The 23248-nt window shown below is 42.0% G+C and overlaps 1 protein-coding gene across 1 annotated transcript; it reads right to left on the reverse strand.

Moving 5' to 3' along the window:
* Positions 1-764: 764 nt before the first annotated feature.
* LOC102148371 (translation initiation factor IF-2) lies at positions 765-11543 on the reverse strand. The gene is made up of 6 exons (XM_070232581.1): positions 11523-11543; positions 10770-11286; positions 10459-10600; positions 6003-6053; positions 3987-4134; positions 765-3704 (listed from the first exon to the last, which is right to left on the reverse strand). Exons 1-5 carry the CDS (start codon positions 11541-11543, stop codon positions 4056-4058), a joined length of 810 nt encoding a protein of 269 aa, XP_070088682.1. The 3' UTR covers positions 765-3704; positions 3987-4055.
* Positions 11544-23248: the final 11705 nt, after the last annotated feature.

Here is a 23248-nt window from a genome sequence, read left to right on the forward strand (position 1 = left end):
TCCGTATGAGCTTCATAGACTGTGATCATTAAGTAATGCTGACTGTTGAGAGCCAGGTGGCAGGCTGGCACTTAGTAGGCCCTCAAGTGCTGTTGTTTGTCACAGTGAGCGCAGCGGTGATGGTGAGAAGAGTGAGCAGGGTATCAGAGTTCTCACGCTGGGCAAACAGAAGATAAGTTTGCACTCTGTGGTCAGGTGAGACAAATGCCTCTGAGAGGGGTGTGGAGTTATGCGCTGTGTTCTGAAGGTTTACATGTATTATCCACCTGTAATCGGGGGCTTTATGTGCGCTGTTTTCCTGTAATGGTGGATGGTAACATTCTCATCTTGGGGCTGAAGAAGACTGTCTTATAAGGATTGTGAGTTATCCAGGTCCTCCAGAGACTAATGGTAAAGCCAGGATTGTACCCAAGTGTGTTTGATTCCGAAGGCCTTGTCCTCAGAGCCTCCCACCGTGGTTCTCATGAAAGGCAGTCTGCTGGACAGCAGAAAGGCATTGGAGGCTTTCAAGTAGCCAGTCAAGTGACATTTAGAAGGACCTCTCTGGGTCATTTTAAAGGTTGGGTGGAAGTGGGGAAAACCAGGAAGAAGTGCTTTGTTTTTTGATTTTGATTTTTGTCTTTTAAAGCAATTGCAGATTTATTTTATTTGATAATTGGAAGACAAATTATAAGTACATAGGATGCTTGATTTTTCTCGTTTCTCCTCTGGTGATGACAGGGCTATTTGAACTATTCACATTTTCTAAGAATATTGCTTAATGCTGGGAAGAAGGCTAACACATTTTATTGTTTCCCCATCTTTGAAAAAAGATTAAATAGGAATCTCATTGAATAGGGTTATTTCCATATGTTTCCTACATTTTAAATGCCACCAAAAGTACCTTTCTTCAGGGATCATAGTCATGCTAACAAGTTATTTGTGCTCATAGGGCCAAATAACAGGCCTTTGCTCTTGACACATCAGGATAATTCAATTTTATTGGTTTTGGTAATAATCTTAGAAACGGTTTTCATCTCTTTGTAATTAATTTACATTACATTTCTGAGAAGATAAAGAATTACATGCAGGAAATCACTGAATTAAAAAAAATATAGCCAACTATGAGAAAAAGGTATAATCATCCTTTGATTTTTCTTTTCATGGCTTCATGTTGAAGCACTTCCACTTTCTTCTAGTTCACTTATTTTGCTGTCTCTTCCTGCATCCTAGTGTCCCATTTCATTACACTGTATAACAGTCTAAATTCAAATCTTAGAAAGTACCACTTTTCTTATTTTAGTAAGGACTTACCCATGGGAGATAGGTTTTGCTATCACTATAATTAATATTTTTGAGTTCTGAATCCTTTATCATATATTTGTATAGATCAAAGAAGCAAAGACGAAAAAAGGCAAGGTAAAAAATCTCTTCTTTTTCCCAGATTACACTTTAAAAACAGAAGTACAAGTAATGAGTAAATACGACTAATCTCTATTTGTTTTGTTGAAGAATAACCTCAAATCACTTGAACGCACTAATGAAATCCTTAATAGCAACATTCAAAGTATACATGTGACGTTGCAGTCAGATAGAGACCGGAACATCAAGAGTCAGGACTTGGTGGGCCGGACCATGGCCTAGTGGTTAAGAACAGTGTGCTCTGCTTTCACGGCCCAGGTTCAGTTCCCAGGTGCAGACCTACACCACTTGTCAATGGCCATGCTGTGGCAGGTGGCCTACATACAAAATAGAGGAAGTCTGGCACAGATGTTAGCTCAGGGAGAATCTTTCTCAAGCAAAAAGAGGAAGATTAGTGAATCCTCCTCAGTGAAAAAAAAAAAAGAAAAAAGAAAAAGAAAAGAATCAGGACTTGGTGAGAGTCTTCCTACAAAGTTATGACCATAATTTGGCTTTTGAGACTTTTTGTTCATTGGGTGAATTGAGCCCTGCATTCCTCCATGCTGTTCACTGCTCTTTCAAGTACTAATACCACAATACCTCTTTTTATTTAAGGATTTAGGAAGAATTTTTTCTGTTTCTACAACTATGGGTTAATTTTTTATATCATGCAGCACCTCCCTCCCCTCCAAGAAACCTAGAACTGAGAAATTGTAGGAGAGAGTACTAGAGACTTCTAGCCAGGTTGAGCAGTCCTAGCCCTCGTAATGCAAAGTAGAGACTTTTCAAAGTGAGTCTAGTGACAATATTTACCTTCCACTAAGAAAAGCTGCTCACTTGAGCTGTTTGGCTTCAAGGTTTTAGACCTTCTTTGCTTTGCCTTGTCGCCCAGTCAACTAGCCCGTTGTCTCAAAAGTAGGAAAACTGCAGTGCCCATGGTGAGGGGCAGGCTGGAGAGCGGTCCTGGGAATAGTGCCTGCTTGTCTGGAACACACATTCTTTAGTAGTCTGCAATTGTCTCTACGATCCTCTTGGACTTGCCCCTTACCACCCTACTTTTGCAGACACAGGCAGTGAGACATGTAGCGACAATAATTTATTGCCTTGACTTCTATAATTAACCTAAGCACTCCATGGGACCCAGTGGGAAGGGTGGGGTTTTGTGGTACTGAGGCCACTCTTTTGCAACCTGGTGGAGGGGAAGGTGACAAGTATTGTCCCTGCTTTATTGAGGTTCAGCTTTTGTTGCAGGTAGAGTTTTTGCCCATAATAACATTTCCATGCTTTAACTCTGTTCCACAGGTCAATACGGCTGCAAGAGCACACGCTCCTTTCCCAGAATTGCCCTAGATGCTCTACCCGTGGGTTGCCCTTTATCACCACTCATGGACTATGGGTGACATCTACCTCCTCCACATGAGTGGCCTCTGTGACTTCAACCACCACCTCCACTCCCCAATTGGTAAGATGATCTGAACCCTGTGTGCTGACTTGCAGAGCATATTCATCTTTTTTCTTGTTGAGTCTATGGAGAAAAGGTAGAGCTGGCACTACAGAGCCCTGCAACGCAAGCTCTGGCTGAAGTCATCGTAACATCACTCAGGTTTCTCAGGACACACATACCATGGGCTGTGAATTTCTCCATACTGAGCTGGGCAGCAGGTGTGTCTTGTGGAGAAGGAAAGTGGATTTTGCAGAAAGAGCAGTTCTGCAGATTTGTACAGAGTCCATGTGCCGGGCTCTGTGGTAGATGAGGCACACCCCTAACTTCAAGGGCTTAAGGTGTCCTGTAGGAGACAGACATTCCCATTAAAAGCTTGTGATCACCCTAACAAAAGCAGCACCAAAGGGCCCTGGAAAACAAATGAGTTAGACATAAATCTCACCAGGATGAAATGGAAGGTTGTGGCAGAGAAGGAATAATTGAAGTGCCCAGTGGGAGTTGGTTGGGTTCCCTTCAAAGGAGCTAGAAGGCCATTCCCAGCAAGGCAAGCAGTGTGAGCAGGGATGTGAAGGCAGCATGAGGTCCACGCAGAGCCACTGCATGTTTTCCAGTCACACAGTGTGGGCAACGCAATTATCCTCATCAAAATGTCACTATTGCCATAACACCCTTAGTTCATAATCCAAATAAAGATTCTTGTTTCCTTGGATTTCTGAAAGTTCTGGGTCTGTGTGAGAGAAAAATCCCTGTAAGTTTGGAAATTTAACTTCACTCTTTCAGGATACTTGGCCTGGGTTTACTGTGCCCCGGCGAGACTAACAGTGAAGACAGGATCGTTATCCGCTGAGCAGCTGCTTTGGTCTTCCGCATGAGTCAGACTCTGTGGGGAATTCAAGGTTGATCAGATCCTTGCATCCTCTAGTCACCACCCCTGACTGTCAGCTTTGCATCTCCCCAAACTTGCCACACAGTATCCCAATTCTTTGCCTGTGTTTCTGCTGACTCAGCCCCCAATACCAGCTCTCAGTGGCGCCTACTCAGAGCCTCAGTCCCATTGTCCGTGAGAGGGGTAATACTGGCTTCTGAGGTCATTGTGAGGAAGATAAGATTAAATACCTAATGAAAGTGTCTTGCAAAATGGCTGGGACATGTTGGTACTCACCATTCTCACTGTTCAAATGAAAATATCTCCACACAGATTATCTGAAGATGTTCACTGAAGTACATTCAATTAAATTAAGGGTGTAAGAGCTCGGGCCCAGAGATTCACAATCCTGATTTCAAAAGATAAGGCAAGGACCCCCCTTTTTCTAAGAGAGGAAGAAACAAAATTAAATTTGATGTCAAAACATACTATTAGGAAAAAATCTATAGTTCCTAGTAAAAGAATATAATGTAATGAATTTATAAATCATTTTGATCAGCATTATGATTCATAGCTTTAAAAATAAGAAGAAATATAGAATTTCCTGTTTAAGTCATGAAACTTCACAAATCATCTCTGATAAAGAACAAAAGGTAAAATTCTTTATTTTTGATCAAAAGATGTCTTTATCTTCTGTTAGATTAACACTGATCATTTCATTTTCATAATGAATGTGGCAAGCATTTTCATAAATACACTATTGCATAATTTACTTGATTTTATTTTGCCAACCCCAATATCCACACTGAAGTCCAGAACCTGGGATTGCTTTAAAAGCCTCCAAAAATATTTTAAAAAGAAAAGGCAAAATCTTTGTACTAGGATATGCCTCTTTCAATCAATAAAAAGCTTTTCTGAAATCTTACAGGGTTGGCTGTCTGCTGAATTGATAAATAATTACAACACATCAGGTCCTATGATTTTCCTAGACCACGATAAAGAGAGGGTCATCAAATGAGAAAGAGAGTGGGAGATGGCTAGGAGAAAAGCACAAGCAACAACAGAAACGACTGATAACATTTCAAGAAAGGACAAAAAGTGCTTCCTAGAGCCGAGTCATCCCCTGTGGAATTATAGCTCAATAAAATCCAGGCGGGACCCCATTGTAATACCATGGAAAGATTCATTTTCCTGACCCCTAAAACATATTTTCCCTTTCAAAAGTTTTAGATGATGATCAGATGCTGAGGCCAGCCCAAAAAACTTGCCAAGATATTGGAATATCATTATAGTATCAAAAGTTAGGCATAATAAAGTTGTTACAGGAAAATGCATCCATGGAAGGCAAACGCAAAATCACAGATATACCTTTAACTTCACACAATGTTCAGGAAACAGTGCACTTCCCTGTCCAGTGTCATCCAACCCCACAGGGAGGGACAACTGGGAAGAGGGATGGGGTCACCAAATATTTAATATCTGTGTGTTCTCTTTGAAGGGGAGTGTTTATAAATTGTAGTTTCCTCATTGAAAATATATTGTGTTGTTCAATGAGTTGCTAAAAAGATTAGAATATTTTACAAAATTAACTTCCATTTCAAACATTAATTTGTGTCCAAGTTAGAGATCTAAAGGAAACAAAAGAGCTGGACTTCTGGATTCTGATCCAGCTTGTAAGGAGCTTGGAAGTTGTCACTCCTGTCCACATAACAAGCAAAAAGCTGAACAAACTAAATGTCAAAAACTCTTCATAGGTCTATCAGAGAAATGATGTCACAGGGCCATTGTTGCCTGCAGAATCAGAGAACCAGACTGGCTCATACCGACAATCACTACTTACTGGACCAGAAGCCCAAGATCAGAACTCTCCACAGGAACCAGAACACCATGGTAGGCAAACTTATAGTGTAACTGATGAAGTCCTGAACACTCAGTGTGGATAAGCAAGAGATTTAAAAATGCCAGGGTACCCAGTCTCAAGGAGCTGCCATACTTGTGTGAGTTTTATCTTCAGGGATCTTAACAGGTTCTCACAGGAAATACTGGAGAAAAATGCCCTCATGCTATTGGCAGGGAGAGGGGGAAAAACAGCCATTTAGAAATAAATTCATAGTATTCTGTTCTTCTTAAAAAGACCTGGCTGCAAGAGAAACTACTTTAGTAGAGCCTAACTGGTGTTTTTCCAAAGACTGAGTGACCTAGGTGAAGGGAAATACCCAACTCCAGAGCTCTCTCTTCCTGTCTCACCTAAGAGTTAACTCAGCATAACCCCAGCCAGACAAACATAAATCCTCAGACTAAAGATCTGTTTACCTCAGTTGTTCCTTTAAATCAGGAGACCACATCCAGCTTTCAATAGGCAGACTAAAAGAAAAAACACACAGTTTGAACACAGAGAGTAAGCCTTAGAATTGCACTCAGTATGGCAGAGATGATGGAATTATTAGGCTAAGAATGAAAATCACGATGATTAACATGCTAATGGCTCCAGTGAGAAAAGTGGACAACACGCAAGAAGAAAAGGCGAATGTAAACAGAGATGAAACTTTGCCCAGAACTGCATACTGTAGCAATTCACATAGCTGACCACGGGTTACTTCACAGTTTTCAGTCTATAAAATGGTAGATAAGTGGGCTTTCTACAAACATAAATCAGGGTATAAGAAATTATGATTATGGAGAACAGCAACAAAGCCAGGCAAATGATTACAATATTCCAGTTTCTGATTATTTTAGCATATGCCCAAAGATAAGGAAGGTTCTAATTAATTGGAAATGAAGGTCTAAAACAACATCCTATGATATGATATTATTAATAGAACATTTAATAAACATTGATATAGAACCTTAACTACAGATACTTGGTTATGTGCTGGGGATAGCAGGGTGAAAAAATGTGCTTCAGTCTCTCAAGGAGCTACTCAACTAGGCAGAAAAATGCAGAGACAAGTAATTACAATGCAATGTGGGTAAGTGCTACTATAAAGGTATAGGAGCAAAGAGGCTCACTGCCTTGGGGGTTAGAGTTTCAGGGATAGCTTCAATGGGATGAAAATACTGGGGCTGAGCCTTGAAAATAATGAGTCAGCCAGGTAGGACGGAACATTGCATCTAAACACGGAGTCTGGTTTGGCTGGAGCCAAGACTGCATGTTGCAGAGCAGCAGAGATAGGAGAGGAGAGGGCAGTGGGAGCCAGGCCACACAAGATCAATGTGCTCAAAGCTAAGGAGTCAGACTTTATCCTGGGGAAACTGAGAGTTCCCTGAAGCTCCTCCCTCCTTAAAATAGCTTTGCACTTATATCTGGTTATTAAAGTAATTCATGCTTGTTACAAAAGAGTCAGATAATAGAGAAAGGTAAAATAGATAAAAGACAGACAATAGATAAATGAAAATAAGTCACCTATACTTGTACAACTCAGAGATAATTACCACTGCCATTTTGGTCTGGGGGCAGCAGAGTATAGCGGTTAGGAGCTCAAGCCCTGGAGTCACATAGTGCAAGTGCAGTGTACTGAGGCTAGTGCCTGACATATCATAAGTACTTAATAAACACTAGATATTATTACTATTACTATTTTTCCCTTGTGACTTCTTTAAGGTATTGTTGAGCACTTATGATTAGCCATTTACAGTTCTCAGCACTTTACACCTATTAAGTCATTTAATTCTTACAAGTCTTCTTAAGCGGGTAATACTATTATACCCATTTCACAGATAAAGAAATGGAGGAACAGATAAGAGGGAGAACCAACACTAGGACACAGGCTCCAAAGCCAAAACTCTCTTCTTTATACTACACTGTCCCCAAGGGATTTTTGTAACCAACTCCTCCCACCAAAAATAAAAAAATCTGTAAATATGTTTTCATATCAATTAAATATAACAACTGTCAATTTTAATAACAGTCCAGTCTCTAAATTGACCTAAAAACTTACGTTACCTGAAAAAATTCCTTTTTGATGACACTGGTTTTGTTTTTTGTTTTTTCGTGAGGAAGACTGGTCCTGAGTTAACACCTGTTGCCAATCTTCTTCTTTGTGCTTGAGGAAGAGTGGTCCTGAACTAACATCTGTGCCCATCTTCCTCTATTTTGTATGTGGGTCGCCACTACAGCATGGCTTGATGACTGGTGCAGGTCTGTGCCTCGAATGTGAACCTGTGAACCCTGGGCTGCCAAAGGGGAGTGTGCAAACCTAACCACTATGCCACTGGGCTGGCCCTGACACTGTTGCTTCTTTAAAAAAATTATAAACAATATTAAGATGAGCATCCTTGTACGGACATCCTAGTATACCTGTCTATTTTCTCAGGATAAATTCCTGGTCAAATAAGCAGGGATATTTTACATTCTGACAATATTGCTAACTCCTGAAAGAATGAACCAATTTATATTTATCAACCAAAAATATGTGAGATTGATAAGGTGGGACTGAGTGAGGCAGGGGGTCTATATGGTCATGAGTAATCATGGTTGCTGAGCACAGGACGTCAGAGCCTGAGTAGGGTGAGGAGGGCATCCTGTAGGGGAGACAGCCCAGGACTAGGGGCAGGAACCCAGGACACACACGCAGGAGGGTGGCCTGGTGTAGGTTGTCAAGCCTGAGCGGTATGAGGAGGGCATCCATGCTGTGGGAAGTAGAGAGCAGTGAGGCCTCATCTCGGATGTCAGAAACTGTTTAAGGTAAAATAAGGCATCAATGCTGGGGGACAACGGTAGCCCTTCACAGAATTCAGAGCCCAAACAGGGTGAGGGTGTCCACGTGAGAAGGTTAAGGGCATTCACACAGGAGGGTGACCTGGTACAAGGTCAGGGTGACAGAGCTCTAGAAGGGTGAGGAGGGTGTGGGGCAGTGGCAGCAATGGGAGACTGATCAAATATATTGAAGATAATGGGAGTCAGGTTTCTCACTGTTAGAGAAGGAAGTTATAAATATGAAAAGGGAGAGAACTAGAATGAAGCCTGTGGAATTGGACTGGAAGTAGAGATACTGATATCAACTCATGGTTTTTCGATATGTAGGGATACAGAAAAATATTTAAATCTAAACAAGTGTATGTGTGTTTGTGTATATGTGTATACCCATATACACATATGTTTCCTAGCTCTCTTTTGGCAGTATTGACATCCCAACAGCAAAGAGCACAGCTAGCACCCAGATCTTGAGTTTCTAAATGTCATTCTCCACTAAAAAAGAACCAAGTATCCTAGGAAAAATGCCTGATTCCAGGGCTGGGCAAGGGAAAGCACAGATGAGGCTGAACAACATCTTTTTGTGTCAGAAAAGTAAGGAAATGCTCAAACAGTTATGGGATCATGTCAAAAGGACACAGAAGCTAGCTTCATGGCCAAATCTGGGATATTTTCAGCATCAATATAAATTTAGTAATTGATTATAACCCACTGAGTGAAACAGGTATCCATCAGTTAATTCTAAAAAATGAATAAATTAAGTTTAATGAGGAAGCATCTCTGTACAAAATTACAGAGAAAAAGAGTAACTTTAGAGAAGTTTAGCACACACTATCTTAATCAAGTCATCAAAGCTAGTATCACTAGTAATAATGGAACAAATCAAAATTGTGTACAACCTGATAAAATACAAGAGAACAGAATATGACTTCTGTGATATTCTTGCCAAAGATGTTAACCTGAATCTAATCAATGAGGAAACATACAAACCTGAGGGACATTCTACAAAATCAGTGGTCCAAGACTCTTCAAAAGTAGTAAAGTCATGAGTGTCAAGGAAGACTGAGGAATTGTCTGGATGGAAGGAGACAGGACAACTGAATGTAACACATTCTAGCCTGGATCTTACTGCTTGAAAGGACGTTACTGGAACAACTGGAGAAACTCGAATGAGGCCTAAGGATTACATGGTAGCAATGAATCAGTTATTTCCTGATTTTGGTGGTTGCAGAGTATTGTTCGTAGGAAATATACACTAAAATGGGGGAGGGGAGATGGAGCATTGTGTTAGCAACTTCCTTCAGATGTTGGCTGGGGGAGTTTTGGGTACTGTTCTCGCTTTTCTGGAAGTTTGTTTCCAAATAAAAAAAGCGATGAGACTGTCAGCTTCCTTACTCTGCTTGCCACATTAACCTTTAAAAAATTGCTTTGCCAATCTGATAAGCAAAAAAAAAGAAAAAAAAAAAGAAAAAGGAATCCCCCTTCAATAAAATCTGTTTCCGAGCACTAACTCCCCTCTAGCATCCTGGATGACACATCGTATCTTTTGTTGATCTTCTGTCTCTCCCCACTGGAACCTAAGCAGTGGTCTTCCACTCCCTGCTGCAGCCCAGGGGCTCAGGGCGGCGCCCAGCACCCGGCCCACAAGAGACAGGTGACGACTGACGGATGAGCGACCCATGCTCAGCTCTCAGCAAATGGCAGGGACGACCAGCAGCCTCACGACTCCCCTTTGGAACGTAAACTGCACGAGGGCAGGGAATCGTGCTTCCGTGCGCCGGGATGTCCCCGGCACCTAGAACAACCCTGGCACACGGAACACCCGAATCAACGTCTGCCGAGTGAACATCCGTCCTGTGCGCCAGGTCTACACAGGTCTAACCCGCCAGTATCTCCCCGGAGGTGGGAGGCGTTGCCCCGTCACTCCCATTTTACAGCTGGGAGAGCCGCTTCCCAGAGGCCGGAGGGCGGGGCGCCTGAGCAGCGTCCAGCGCGGACCGGGCGCTGCCGGCCGCTGGGCCGAGGGGCTGGGAGCTCCGAACCGCCTCGGGCCGCCCCCTCAGCCCCACCGCTCACCTTGGCTCCGGGCTGCCTCTCCTCAGGTTCCGAGCGGGCTCTCCGCGCCTCGGCCGCCCCGACCCGCTTGCCGGGGGCGCGCCTCCTCTTCCGGCCCTTCTGGAGGAGCGCCCCGGTCCTTCCCCTCTCGGGCTCCATGAGGCTGCGCAGAAAGACGGGCGGGAGCTGAGGAAACCCCGACGCCCGGCTTCCCGAGCGGGGGGCCGCAGGGCGTCCACGGCTACCGCCTCCCTCGGACCCTCCCCACTTCCGTTCACACAGCGCGCCCCGCCGCGGAGCGAACCGCGCCGCCCCAGGCCCAACGGTTTTACCGTCCGCGCCGGAGGCAGGATTCCAGACGGTTCCCCAAGGGCGCAAATGCGCCTCCGCCCGTAGGAAAAGACTGAAGGGGGCGCTGCCGGCCAGGTCCCCGGGCCGAAAACCACTCCCCACGTCCCGGAGCCCCGACTCTCCTCCCGGGCCCACCGCGTTTGAACGGACCGGAAGTGGATTCCGGCGATTTCTGGCAATTGGGCCATGAAGCGAAAGGCGTGTCGGGAATGGTGGCCAAGAGGCTGGCCCAGTACGCGAGGGAGTTCCCGGCGGGGTCGCTCCGAGTACCCCGGTGGCATCCGCCGCAGGCTGGGCAGGGGCGCGCGGCGTCAGCCTCCGTTCTCTGCAGCCCCGGCGTCTCCGACCCGCGCTCTCACGGCCCGGCTGAAAGGTGTCGGGCTGGAGCCTCAGGCCGCCCTGTGCGCGAGGTTGGAAGGACCAGGGTTCTTGACTGTGTGGCCTGGAGCCCGTGTCGGCGCGTTCTAGGCCTCGGGAAACGACTGGACGTGACAGCGCCTTGTAGACCGGTCGCAGGTCTCAGGCAGCCCCCAGTGCACCCATGAAGCCGTTCACCCCACCACGTCCTAGTGAGCCGTGTAACTCATAATGTGGATCGTTGTGGCCTTCTGCCTGATGCCTGGAAACGCTGTGCACGTTTCCGACTTCTAGAACTGGTGTAATAGAGAAAAGCGTCCGTTCAGAGTTGGATGACCCTGATTCATGTACCAAATATGTGTTCTTTGGCAAATTACCGAATTCGTTTTCTCATCCATTACATATAGGTAGCAAAAGTGACTACTTTGTACAGTTGTTGAGGATTAAATGAGGTCGCCATCTTCAGTGCCTGCTATGTAGTAAGCAATGGATAAATGTCAGCTATTATTCCCAACTCCCCATCACACCTCATAAACGAAAAACTAGAACAGGAGGCGCATGCCTAAAACTCTGCCTACTCATCAAGGTGGTCTCGCCATGCTTAAGACCTCAGGAAGCTCATCCCTTTCTGTGGACTCTGCATCTTTGGGATCCTTTATCATATATTACCTTCCAGTAGATTACCATGAATGTGTAGTTTCTTTATCCAGATATTTTAAGCTCTGTCTTGTCAGAACTGTGCTGTATGCACAGCAAGGGCTTGAAAAATGCAGAGGCAAAAATAAGAAGCTTTTCAGTGCATCTTTACCTCTACAATTACTTGAGTTCCTCAGTATTACTGTAAAATAAGGGGAGCAGAAAGAATTAGTCTAAGTTTGCAATTGTGTACTTTGAGACTTATGCAGGTAAACTGACTACTAAAATCAAGAGAGGGTGGCAGTTGGTACATAAATCAAGGTCTTTTGCCCTCAAAGTCTAGTTCAGTTTCCTCTCAATCACAATACATTAATAGTGAGGGTTATACCATTAGTTTGTTAGCCTATTCAAACAGGAGTGTGAATGAGTTTGTTGAACATATTGGGTTGTTTTACGTTTTCAGGCAGTTTGCATTAATTAGGAGAAAGTCAATTGCACCAGCAAATGGAAATCTAGGAAGAAGCAAATCCAGTAAGTAGTGTGCTTAGTTTCTTTACATGTTGTAGCTGCACTTTTCACACTGGTAAAGCATAACAATATCCTGACCTTTTGCAGAGCAGTTGTTTGACTACTTAATTGTCATTGATTTTGAGTCGACATGCTGGAATGATGGGAAACACCACCAGAGCCAGGAAATAAGTAAGTCTGGACTGCTGATGGCCAGGACTAGCACTTGATGAGTAACTTGAAGATTTATAGATAGAAATGAGTCAACGGTTAGTTTGAGAAAACGAAATGGTCTATGAATTGGTAGTTTGCTATAAAACCTGATTTGTCAAAAAAAGAACAAGAACCTAAATACCTAAATGTGTCATCACATAAAATAATTGTTTTAGGGTTACACACGAAATCTCAATTGCATAGAAACTAAAAAAAATACCTTTGTAAAAAAGGAGTATATTTCAACTTCCATGTAGCCTTCGTAATTTAATTGTGGAAATATGTTCATGAATTTTAAGTAGATAGACTCATAGCTTCAATACTTTGACTTACTCTTTGGCATAACCTTATTATAATCATTATATCACACTACTTTGGTCATTTTAATATGCTTTTACTGAAACCGATTGTTTAATAATGCTATATGATCGTAATCTATGTTTAATTTAGAGTGATTACAGCATTAATTTAACAATTACATATTCAAGTGTCAGTTGCATCTTTCATGTAGTTGAATTTCCAGCAGTACTGCTGAACACATCAACTGGAGACATTGAACCTGAGTTCCATGCTTATGTTCAGCCTCCGGAACATCCAGTTCTTTCTGAATTTTGCATGAGACTCGCAGGCATGAAGCAGGTATTTCCAGCAGTTTAAGTTCCAGCAGTGTAAGCCATTTTTTCTTGCTGTGTTTAAGATCCACCTAGCTGCATTTTTAGCGTGTGCCTGGTGTTTTGATGTGCGTTTACATAGTGGTTGGACAAGTTTAGTCATTTGGCTGAATGGCAAATCAGCATCAGCCTATGGTTTGTCTGCCTGTAGCCTTCATAGGTGTCCAGCTTAGTGCTGTGTTTCCCATCCTGCATCACCCCAGGGCTGATGGATCTTCCTGCAGCCTCACAATGCTTCAGATTCTTTTTTTTTTTTCCTAAAGATTGGCACCTGGGCTAACAACTGTTGCCAGTCTTTTTTTTTTTTTTCTGCTTTATCTCCCCAACCGCCCCCCCGCCCCCATACATAGTTGTATATCTTAGTTGCAGGTCCTTCTAGTTGTGGGATGTGGGACGCCGCCTCAACGTGGCCTGATGAGCAGTGCCATGTCTGCGCCCAGGATCCAAACCCTGGGCCACCGCAGCGGAGCGCGTGAACTTAACCTCTCAGCCACGGAGCCAGCCCCTGCTTCAGACTCTTGAATCTGTAGCTGAAGCCATTGAAAATTGTTCTTAGACTTGGTGAATATTTTTACCAATAGTAGGTCTGTGGTAAGGAAGAATCTTGGGAAAATGATGTAGATATTGTCACATATATAGGAGACACTCATTAAGTGATAGGTGATGTTCTTGTTATCATTCTGTTAGATAATATGTTCAGACATCCCATTTGAATCAACCTCCGTGAGGACTCTTACTTACTCTTCTGTAAAAAGAGGCATTCCTGTTAAGAGTGAATCAGTCAAATGATAGCCCTAACTGATGGGAGAAAGCCGGCTTGCTGAAGAAACCCCTCTGAGTTTCCTTTACTTCTCCAAAGCCTGAGCTGTGTGAAAGATGTGTCAGAAATGGTACTATAAAACAGAAAGGAATTTTATGAAGTCTGGGGATAGAAAGAGAGCCACTTATTTTACAAACGGGGATCAAAGTCTCTGGATATTATGAAAAATTTCCACAGGGCCCCAAGCATAGATAGGATAGTAGTGAACACCTCTTATAAACCCATAATTCATTTTATGTGTATTTGATTTGGTAATGGTAGAATTCAGATGTGGGAAGAAGATTGGAGCACAACTCTTTGTGGTCTCAGATAGAGGCAGAGTGACCCTGTGTATTTTGAACATGAGAGGGCCAGTAAGTGGTTACCTGGAAGCTCATCTGTATTAGGTAATATCTGAGTACCTGGGCAGGTCCTGAGAGTAAGAAAGATCAAAGTTGGAGAACTGTTTCTAAATCAATTCCAAAATCACCATTATGTCTTTGCCTTTGTATTATCATTAATTTCAGGGCACAAACGAGAGTTGACTATTTTTAAATGCTTTTCTTTTAAGAGTGTAAGAAATGAGCTGGATGTTTCATAAGGTAATGGCATGTTGGTGAATGAAGATATGCCATATTTGAACATAACGTGTTCTTTGCTGCTCCATAAATTGCCTATGAACTAGGTCAGGTGCTTTCTTCATGTAATCATAATGTAATATGCTAATATCATTTCCTACCACAAGTGCTTCCTTCTGTAGAATACATGTCCTTGTTCACATAGCTACAGTGAAATTTAGAGTGAAGTGATTATTTAGCCAACTCTGAGGCTTGATACAATGCTTGGTGCTTTGGATCTGTGATTTCTCATTAATCTTTATTGATGATGATAAACAATTCCAGTTTGCAGGTACCCTAGAGAATTCTGGGGTATATGGAAAGATGCTAATCTTAGCAGCTTGGAAAAAATCCAAGTATCTTTGAAAGGCACTGGGCTCATTAGACTATAATTTTTCCATACTAAGGAACATGATGCAGTCATTAAAAAAGCATAAGATATATGATCACATACTGTCATGAATAAAGCTCTAAGGTACAGTGTGGAATGAAAAATGCAAGCTTCACCATGATACACAGAATGATACCATCTGTATAATCTCTCCACAATAAGAATATATTTCCATGGGGAGAAATAGGTGGATAGCTATAGGTTTAGATATACATTTATTTTAAAAAGTTCCAGAAGGATCTATATCCAATAGGAGAGGTGGTCTTTTTCTTTAATGTTTACCTTTTTTTACATGTAATATATTTTTATTTAATGTTTATCTTTTTGAAGGGAGGTATGATTACAAGTTAATTTCACACATCCAACCTTTTGATTGCAATTAGGTTTTATATTCCTAACTCCTTTGGAGCCAGAAGATGTGTACTTCAGAAGTCTCAATGGAATAAAAAAATCCCACAACCTAGTGGAGTTATTGTCTTAAATGGCAACAGGATGGATGCTTTAATGAAGGGTAGAATTGGATCTATTTCAATAAATTGAGGATTCCTAGTCTCATTTGTGGCACCATGAGTGGAAGTGGACTCTTTGGAGAGATCTTCTGTTACCTGGCAAAACACTTGTGTGGAAGCAGTTCCTGGTACGTCTCTGGATTTCTAGGTAGAGCGATGGTGGGAAATCTGGACAGGGCCTGTGCCACCAAGAAAGGAAAAACAAAATCTGTGTGAAGATGAGAAAGCCAGTGAGACTGTTGGGGAAATGTCCAGGGGAGAGGATCACTAGCTTCAAGACTCAACTGGAGCAAGTCCTTTATCTTAATGAGTCTTGGAAGAGGATTTAGCTGTTCCTATCTGGATCTAGGAGCTACCATGTTAATCACCCTGTAACTGAATGGATATATAGCTTGGCCTTTACTTCTGGATCCCAGAAGTCCCTTTCTTAGCTTTTTATTGCTTTGAACAATAAACCTGGATGTTGTCAGTAAACTTTTGGATTTTGAAGGTATTTTAGATATTAACACAGCATTTTAGAGATTGTATGATGGAATCCAATAGACCCAGTTTTCTTCCTGGTTCCACTTCTGAGTCCTTGGGCGAGTTACTTAACCTCTCTGAGCCTTAGTTTCCTGAGTTTCTACCACATGGGTTTATTGGGGAGATGAAACAATGTGTGTTAAGTGCTAGTACATGGTCAATAAAAGCTGCTGATATTAATGTTATCATCATCTTCATTATCATTATTGCCTTTTAAAAGTTTCCTTTTCAGTGATTCAGCTGAAGCAGCCAAGTCCTCCTGATTCCAAAGAGCCTAGAGAAGTGAGAGGACATTGTTCTCAGAAGGAGGGAGAAGATCTTCGGGTCAGGATGACATTTCAGATTTAATTCTTGATTCACCTCATGTTGGGCATGAGTTGTTGGGCCATTGCTAATGTTTCCTTTCTGGCCTTTGCCCCGGCCCTCACAGGGAACTAGTCTAACGTTTAGAAGAGACTCAGGGCAGAAATACACAGGCTGCTTGGAGCCAAGCTCCCTAGACATTGCCATGTGATACAGAAATACACAGGCTGCTTGGAGCCAAGCTCCCTAGACATTGCTCAAAGACAAAGTTCCACCAAAGACATCACCCAGACCCCACAAGACATCTGTTGGCTAAAGGTCCATCCACTGTCTAAAGAGAAATGGGAAAAAACATCTGAATTCTGTTGCATTGGTACTAGCAACAACAAGAAGAATTGCTAGTTGTCAAGCACTAACCTGTGGAAATAAAAACCACTCAAATGAGAACAAGCAAAGGCTATTTACTCAGAGTTTGCTATAGCAAGGGAGTCCGCCCCCATCATTTGCAGTTTGGCAGACATTCAGGCAGGCAGAGGACTGTAAAGCTTTATAGTGGAGAGAAGGGAAGGATCTAGATGCCCCCTGAGTGGAGGCTGTTGGCATGGGGAAGCTGTAGGCGGGCTAACTAGAGGTGGACGTCCTATGTGATCGGTTAGGGGTGCATGTTTGGCTGTCACTGGTTGGTCCTATGTTAGAAGCGGGACAAAAATTAGGGAAGCTGTCAGTTATTAATTAATCCCTGGCCATTTGGGGCTGATTGCTGCAGGGGTTATTGTTTGGCTTCCTGGGCTGGTTGCTGGAGATAGCGGTCTGACTTCCTCCAAGTCTGATTTGGAGATAGCAGGCTGGCTTCCTGGGCTGGTCTGTAGATAATGGGTTGGTTTCCTGGGCTAGTTGCTGCAGACTGTGGGTCAGAGTTCTATTTTGATATGTGATCTGGCCATTGTCCATTTGTATATTCAGTTTCTTACACCATATTGTGGTACTGTGTTCAGTGCTTTACAAATGTAAACATACTAAATACTTTCTTTTATATAAATAGAAGCACACTTTCCACAATGTTCTGCACTGCTTGTTCTCCTGAACAGTGAATACTGAAGATCTTTCCATATCAAACATATAGAAGTGCTGCATTTTTAAAGTAGTAGCATAATGTTCCATCAGATAGATGCACCATTATTTATTTAACCAGCCTCCAAATCCAACCTTTTTGCTATTACAAATTAGGTTGCAATAGCTATCCTTGTGGTGATGACAGCTTGCATGTATGGCAATGTATCTGTGGGGTCAATTCCTGGAAATTGACTGCTGGGTAAAAGGGCATGTGCATTTATAATCTTGAGAAATATTGCTAAATTTCACCTCAAATTATATCTAGTTTAATTCTTAGAAAAACCCTGTATTGATTGGCATTTTGATAGACGAGGGAACTGTCTCATAGACGTGAAATAGCTGGTCCAAGGCAGTGAGTGCAGCCTTGGAATTGGAACCTCGATCTAGCCAGTGGGCTCTGAAGCACTGTGTCCTACTGCCTCCTCCCCGTGTTAGGGTAGCTACTGTTATTAATCTCCAGCTACACGCCAGGCACTGAGCTAAGCATGCTATGTACAAGAGCTCAGTTAAATCTCACAACCTTAGGAGGTAGATGTTACTGTATTTAGTTAATCTAAGATGCCATCAATTAGGAGTCCCACCATTATTCTGTGACTCGTCAAGAAAATGCAAAGCAATCCTACTTAAACTTGGGCATGCTTTGATTGTAAGGCACTTCCTGATTTTAAAAGAGTGAAATGTAAAAAAAAAGTGCCTCAGGGAGTCTACAAAATACAGCATTATCCCATTTTACAAATGAGGACACTGAAGTATCATGAGGTGAAATGACTTGCCTAAGGTCACAACTCGTCATTGGCAGAATTAAGGTTTGAAAGCTTATCTGTTTAATGCCAGAACCACCTCGGTACTCAATATTTTCCTTGCTCTTGTGCTGGGAGCAAATAATTATTTGGAGTCAGGGCTTCTCCAAGTAAAGTAGTGGTACCAGGGAATTCTCCAGGTTTAGATGGCAGAGCAAGAGGGCTTTGAAATGTGCAGGACTCTTATCCTGGATATAATGAGCTAAACTGCCACTGCCACTGCCTCTTGGTCTAATCATCTCATGTTCTAGCACTCTGTTCTGACGATCATATTTTCCTGCTTAAAAAAACTCCTTCAATGGCTCCCCACTGCTGTTGTTACCGAGCCCTCAGGGACTCTGACCCGTAAGTGGGTCCTTTTGCCCAGAGCCAGTCACACCAATAGAGCGAGACTTGGTTCAGAATAGCAGAGCAGAAGCATTATGCATTGATCAATGAATGGAAGATGCAGAGCTCATGTTCTAAAAGACCTTCTCCCCGAAGGGAAGGTGAGCAGGGTTCTCATGGAATATGAAATGGGAGGTGTCTCTGCATCATCGCTCAGGGGAGGGGATTTGGGGCATGTGCAGAACTTCCCTTCTTGCACACAGCACCTTTTGCGTGCCTTTCTTTTTGCACATGGCACCCATTGCCATCTTGGGCCTTTCTGGTTTGGACCGTTTCTACAGTTTGGCCATCTGGCAATGTTCTGCGTTGGTTCCTGTAAGCAGTACAAGTTAAAAACAGAGCCTTAGACATGGAAAATGTTTTAGGGACTTTCCTGGGTGACACTATCATGATAAAGGCCATATGCTTTTCTGATATTCAAGGCCATCACCATCTGGCTTCACCCTCACCTCTCAGTTCTTTTCTTTCCACACCTTATACTTCAGCCAAACTGGTCCTCTGCTCCATACATCCTCTTGCTTTTTCTCTTCCAGCCTTTGGGTTGATTTATACTTGTTTCCTTTGCTCTGAGTGCTCTTTCCACTCTCACCTCCACATAATCAAATCCCATATACAGAGTTCACCTCCAATGCTTTATATGCCCCTCTCTTTTGGAAATGATTGCTCTGTCCTCTGAGTCTCCTAATGCTTTCTCCTAAAGAACTGCGAACTTTCTGCCGTGCATTAGTTATTCATATGCTTGTCTTGGCCCTCTGACTAGCCTGTGGACTTCTTGAGGGTAAAGTTCACACCTGACTGCTCTTTGAACCTGTCCTTTCTCCTGATCTAGTGACCAACACAGAGTAGAGATCAGATACCACCCTTACTGTATGGAGATGTTCAATGAACACAGAATTGGAAATGACATTAGATAGAGACCTTCAAACCTGCTCTCAATTTCTGCACTCTTTGACTACTGACTTCTTTAAGGCAAGTTGATCCTGCAGGGTCCTAAATCCATGTTTAGCTCTCCTTGATTGCTTATATCGTTTGATATTTGCATTAGAACACAAGATCTGTTAAACACCTGCCTGTAGGCTTGTGACCCAATTTCAGCCCTCCAGGTGCCTCAGGTCCCCTCTTACCTCAGTTTCCCCATCATAATGATGTGGGTGGTTCTGGCATTGTGTTGTGAGGGGGGTGAAATTGGAGACCAGGGACTTGGCACAGATTATAATCCTAGGTCTTAAAAAAATCACTGTGAAAGCTCTTTTCTTTGTAGATCTGGGTGACTTAGGGACATTTTCTGATTCTCAGGGTACAACCATGTGACCAAGAAAATCTCCTTAAATTCTGTCAGTGTCTGTCTTATTGGCATTATGTTCCCTTCCAGATACCAGGGCTTTAGGGAATCTTGCATGTTATCCAGAAGACACTGTTATGAATTCATAGATTGCATAAATGAACAACTTCAGTTTCTCCAATTCTAATTCTCTACCTGATATCCACTGGTTGTTGTAGCTCATAAAGAGACAAAGACTTTGTGGTGAGGTTGGGCAACATGTATATGTGTACCTACCTCGCCTAAGGGATCTTTGGGTAGAGTTTCAAGAACTTGAGCATGGAGTCAGAACACATAATCTTTTGTCTTAGGCAGAATTGACTGTAAGTTTGGGAAACCAAAACAAAGGCAAGCCAATTACTTCAGTGGGTGTTCAACCAAAGAGATTGAAATCAGTGTCAATGCTGGAGGAAAAATTAACTAGATCAGATTTGCCAAGAGATAGTATAGTATCCATGAGCTATTTAAAAGATTATTTTTGTAAGTTGATTTTCTACCCTGCCCCTTTGCTGTAATTGTTGATTGTTTCTAGGAGCTTTCCGATGGACTTTTTAGGGTTTTCTATATATAAAATCATGTCTGCAAACAGCGAGAGTTTCACTTCTTCATTGCCTATTTGGATTCCTTTTACTTCTTTTTCTTGCCTACTTTTTCTGGCCAAAACCTCCAGTACTACGTTGAGTAAGAGTGGTGAGAGTGGGCACCCTTGTCTTGTTCCTGTTCTCAGAGGGATGGCTTTCAGTTTTTCTCCATTGAGTATGATGTTGGCTGTGGGTTTGTCATATCTGGCCTTTATTATCTTGAGGTAATTTCCTTCTATCCCCACTTTGTTAAGTGTTTTTTTTAATCATAAATGGATGCCGGATCTTGTTGAATGATTTCTCTGTGTCTATTGAGATGATCATGTGGTTTTTGTTCCTCATTTTGTTAATGTGGCGTATCACATTGATTGACTTGCGGATGTTGAACGAACCCTGTGTCCCTGGTATAAATCCCACTTGATCATGGTGTATGATCTTTTTAATGTATTGCTGTATTCGATTTGCCAATATTTTGTTGAGGATTTTTGTATCTCTGATCATCAGCCATATTGGCCAGTTGCATTTCTATACTCTAAGAACGAACTAACAGAAAGAGAACTCAAGAACACAGTCCCATTCAGAATCGCAACAAAAAGAATAAAACATCTTGGAATAAATTTAACCAAGGAAGTGAAAGACTTATATGATGAAAACTACAAGACTTTCCTGAAAGAAATTAATGATGACATAAAGAGATGGAAAGAGTCCATGCACGTGGATTGGAAGAATAAACATAGTTAAAATGTCCATACTCCCTAAAGCAATCTACAGATTCAATGCAAATCCAATGACATTCTTCACAGAAATAGAACAAAGAATCATAAAATTCATATGGGGCAATGAAAGACCCAGAATAGCTAAAGCAACCCCGAGAAAAAAGAACGAAGTGGGAGGCATCATAATCCCTGACCTCAAAATATACTACAAAGCTGTCATAATCAAAACAGTATGGTACTGGTACAAAAACAGGCATACAGATCAATGGAACAGAATTGAAAGCCCAGAAATAACCCTGCACATCTATGGACAGCTAATCTTCAACAAAGGAGCTAAGAACATACAATGGAGACAGGAAAGTCTCTTCAACAAATTTGTTGGGAAAACTGCACAACCATAAGTAAAAGAATGAAAGTAGACCATTCTCTTACACCATTCACAAAAATAAACTGAAAATGGATCAAAAACTTGAAGGTAAGACGTGAAACCATAAGACTTCTAGAAGAAAATATAGGCAGTACACTCTTTGACATCAATCTTAAAAGGTTCTTTTTGAACACCATGTCTTCTCGGACAAAGGAAACAATGGAAAGAATAAACAAGTGGGACTTCATCAGACTAAAGAGCTTCTGCAAGGCAAAGGAAAACAGGATTGAAACAAAAAGACAACCCACGAACTGGGAAAAAATATTTGCAAATCATATATCTGACAAAGGGTTAATCTCCATAATATAAAAAGAATTCACACAACTCAACACCAAAAAAATCAAACAGCCCAATCAAAAAATGGGCAGGGGATATGAACAGACATTTCTCCAAAGAAGATATACAGATGACCAATAGGCACATGAAAAGATGCTCATCATCACTGATCAGCAGGGAAATGCAAATCAAAACTACACTGAAATATCACCTTACACCTGTTAGAATGGCTATAATAACCAAGACAAAAAATAACAAATGTTGTAGAGGTTGTGGAGAAAAAGGAACCCTCATACACTGATAGGGGGAATGCAAACTGGTCCAGCCACTATGAAAAACAGTATGGAGATTTCTCAAAAAATTAAAAATAGAAATACCATATGACCCAGCCATCCCACTACTGGTTATCTATCCAAAGAACTTGAAAACAGCAGTTCAAAGAGACTTATGCACCCATATGTTCATTGCAGCATTATTCACAGTCACCAAGATGTGGAAGCAACGTAAGTGTCCATCGACTGATGACTGGATAAAGAAGATATGGTATATATATATACACAATGGAATACTACTCAGTCATAAAAAATGACAAAATTGTCCCATTTACAACAACATGGATGGACCTTCAGGGTATTATGTTAAGTGAAATAAGCCAGATAGAGAAAGCAAACACTGTATGATTCCACTCATATGTGAAAGATAAACAAACACGTGGACTAAGAGAACAGATTAGTGGGAAGGGGGCGGTGGGCACAAAGGGTGAAGGGGCGCACCCGTAAGATGACTGACAAATAATAACGTACAACTGAAATTTCACAATGTTGTGAACTATCATAATCTCAATTAAAAAATTAAAAAATAATTTTTTTAAAAAGGATTATTTTTTAAAAGAGTAGTATGATGACATGGGATTTTCATCTTAGATGCCGAGTCTAGACCCAAACCCCTTATAAGCTGTCATTCTGCCTTTGTGTTTATTACTACATATAGTTGTCAACACACTTGTTCACCATGGTTCTGTTAGCAGAGAAGAACAGGAAACATACAACAGTGTGTCTTTTGGGTAATTGCCCTGGATCCCTCCCCAGCTACATGGACCCACTGTTCTTCTTCTCTCTCCAAGACTCTTAGATTTCTGGCTCTTCAGTAACTTGTTTTTTATCCTTTTGTGTATACCTTCCTACTTTCCTTTCCGTCTTGTTCCTTCTCTCAGTATTGACATTTTCTGCAGGCTTGGGTAAGAAACTCCTTTCTTAGCTTTAGTCCCATGAAACTTTCCCTTCATTCCCTGAGAGAAGACCTTTCAGACATGTA

This window comes from Equus caballus, chromosome 13 (assembly GCF_041296265.1).
Source record: "Equus caballus isolate H_3958 breed thoroughbred chromosome 13, TB-T2T, whole genome shotgun sequence".
NCBI classification, from domain to species: Eukaryota; Metazoa; Chordata; class Mammalia; order Perissodactyla; family Equidae; genus Equus; species Equus caballus.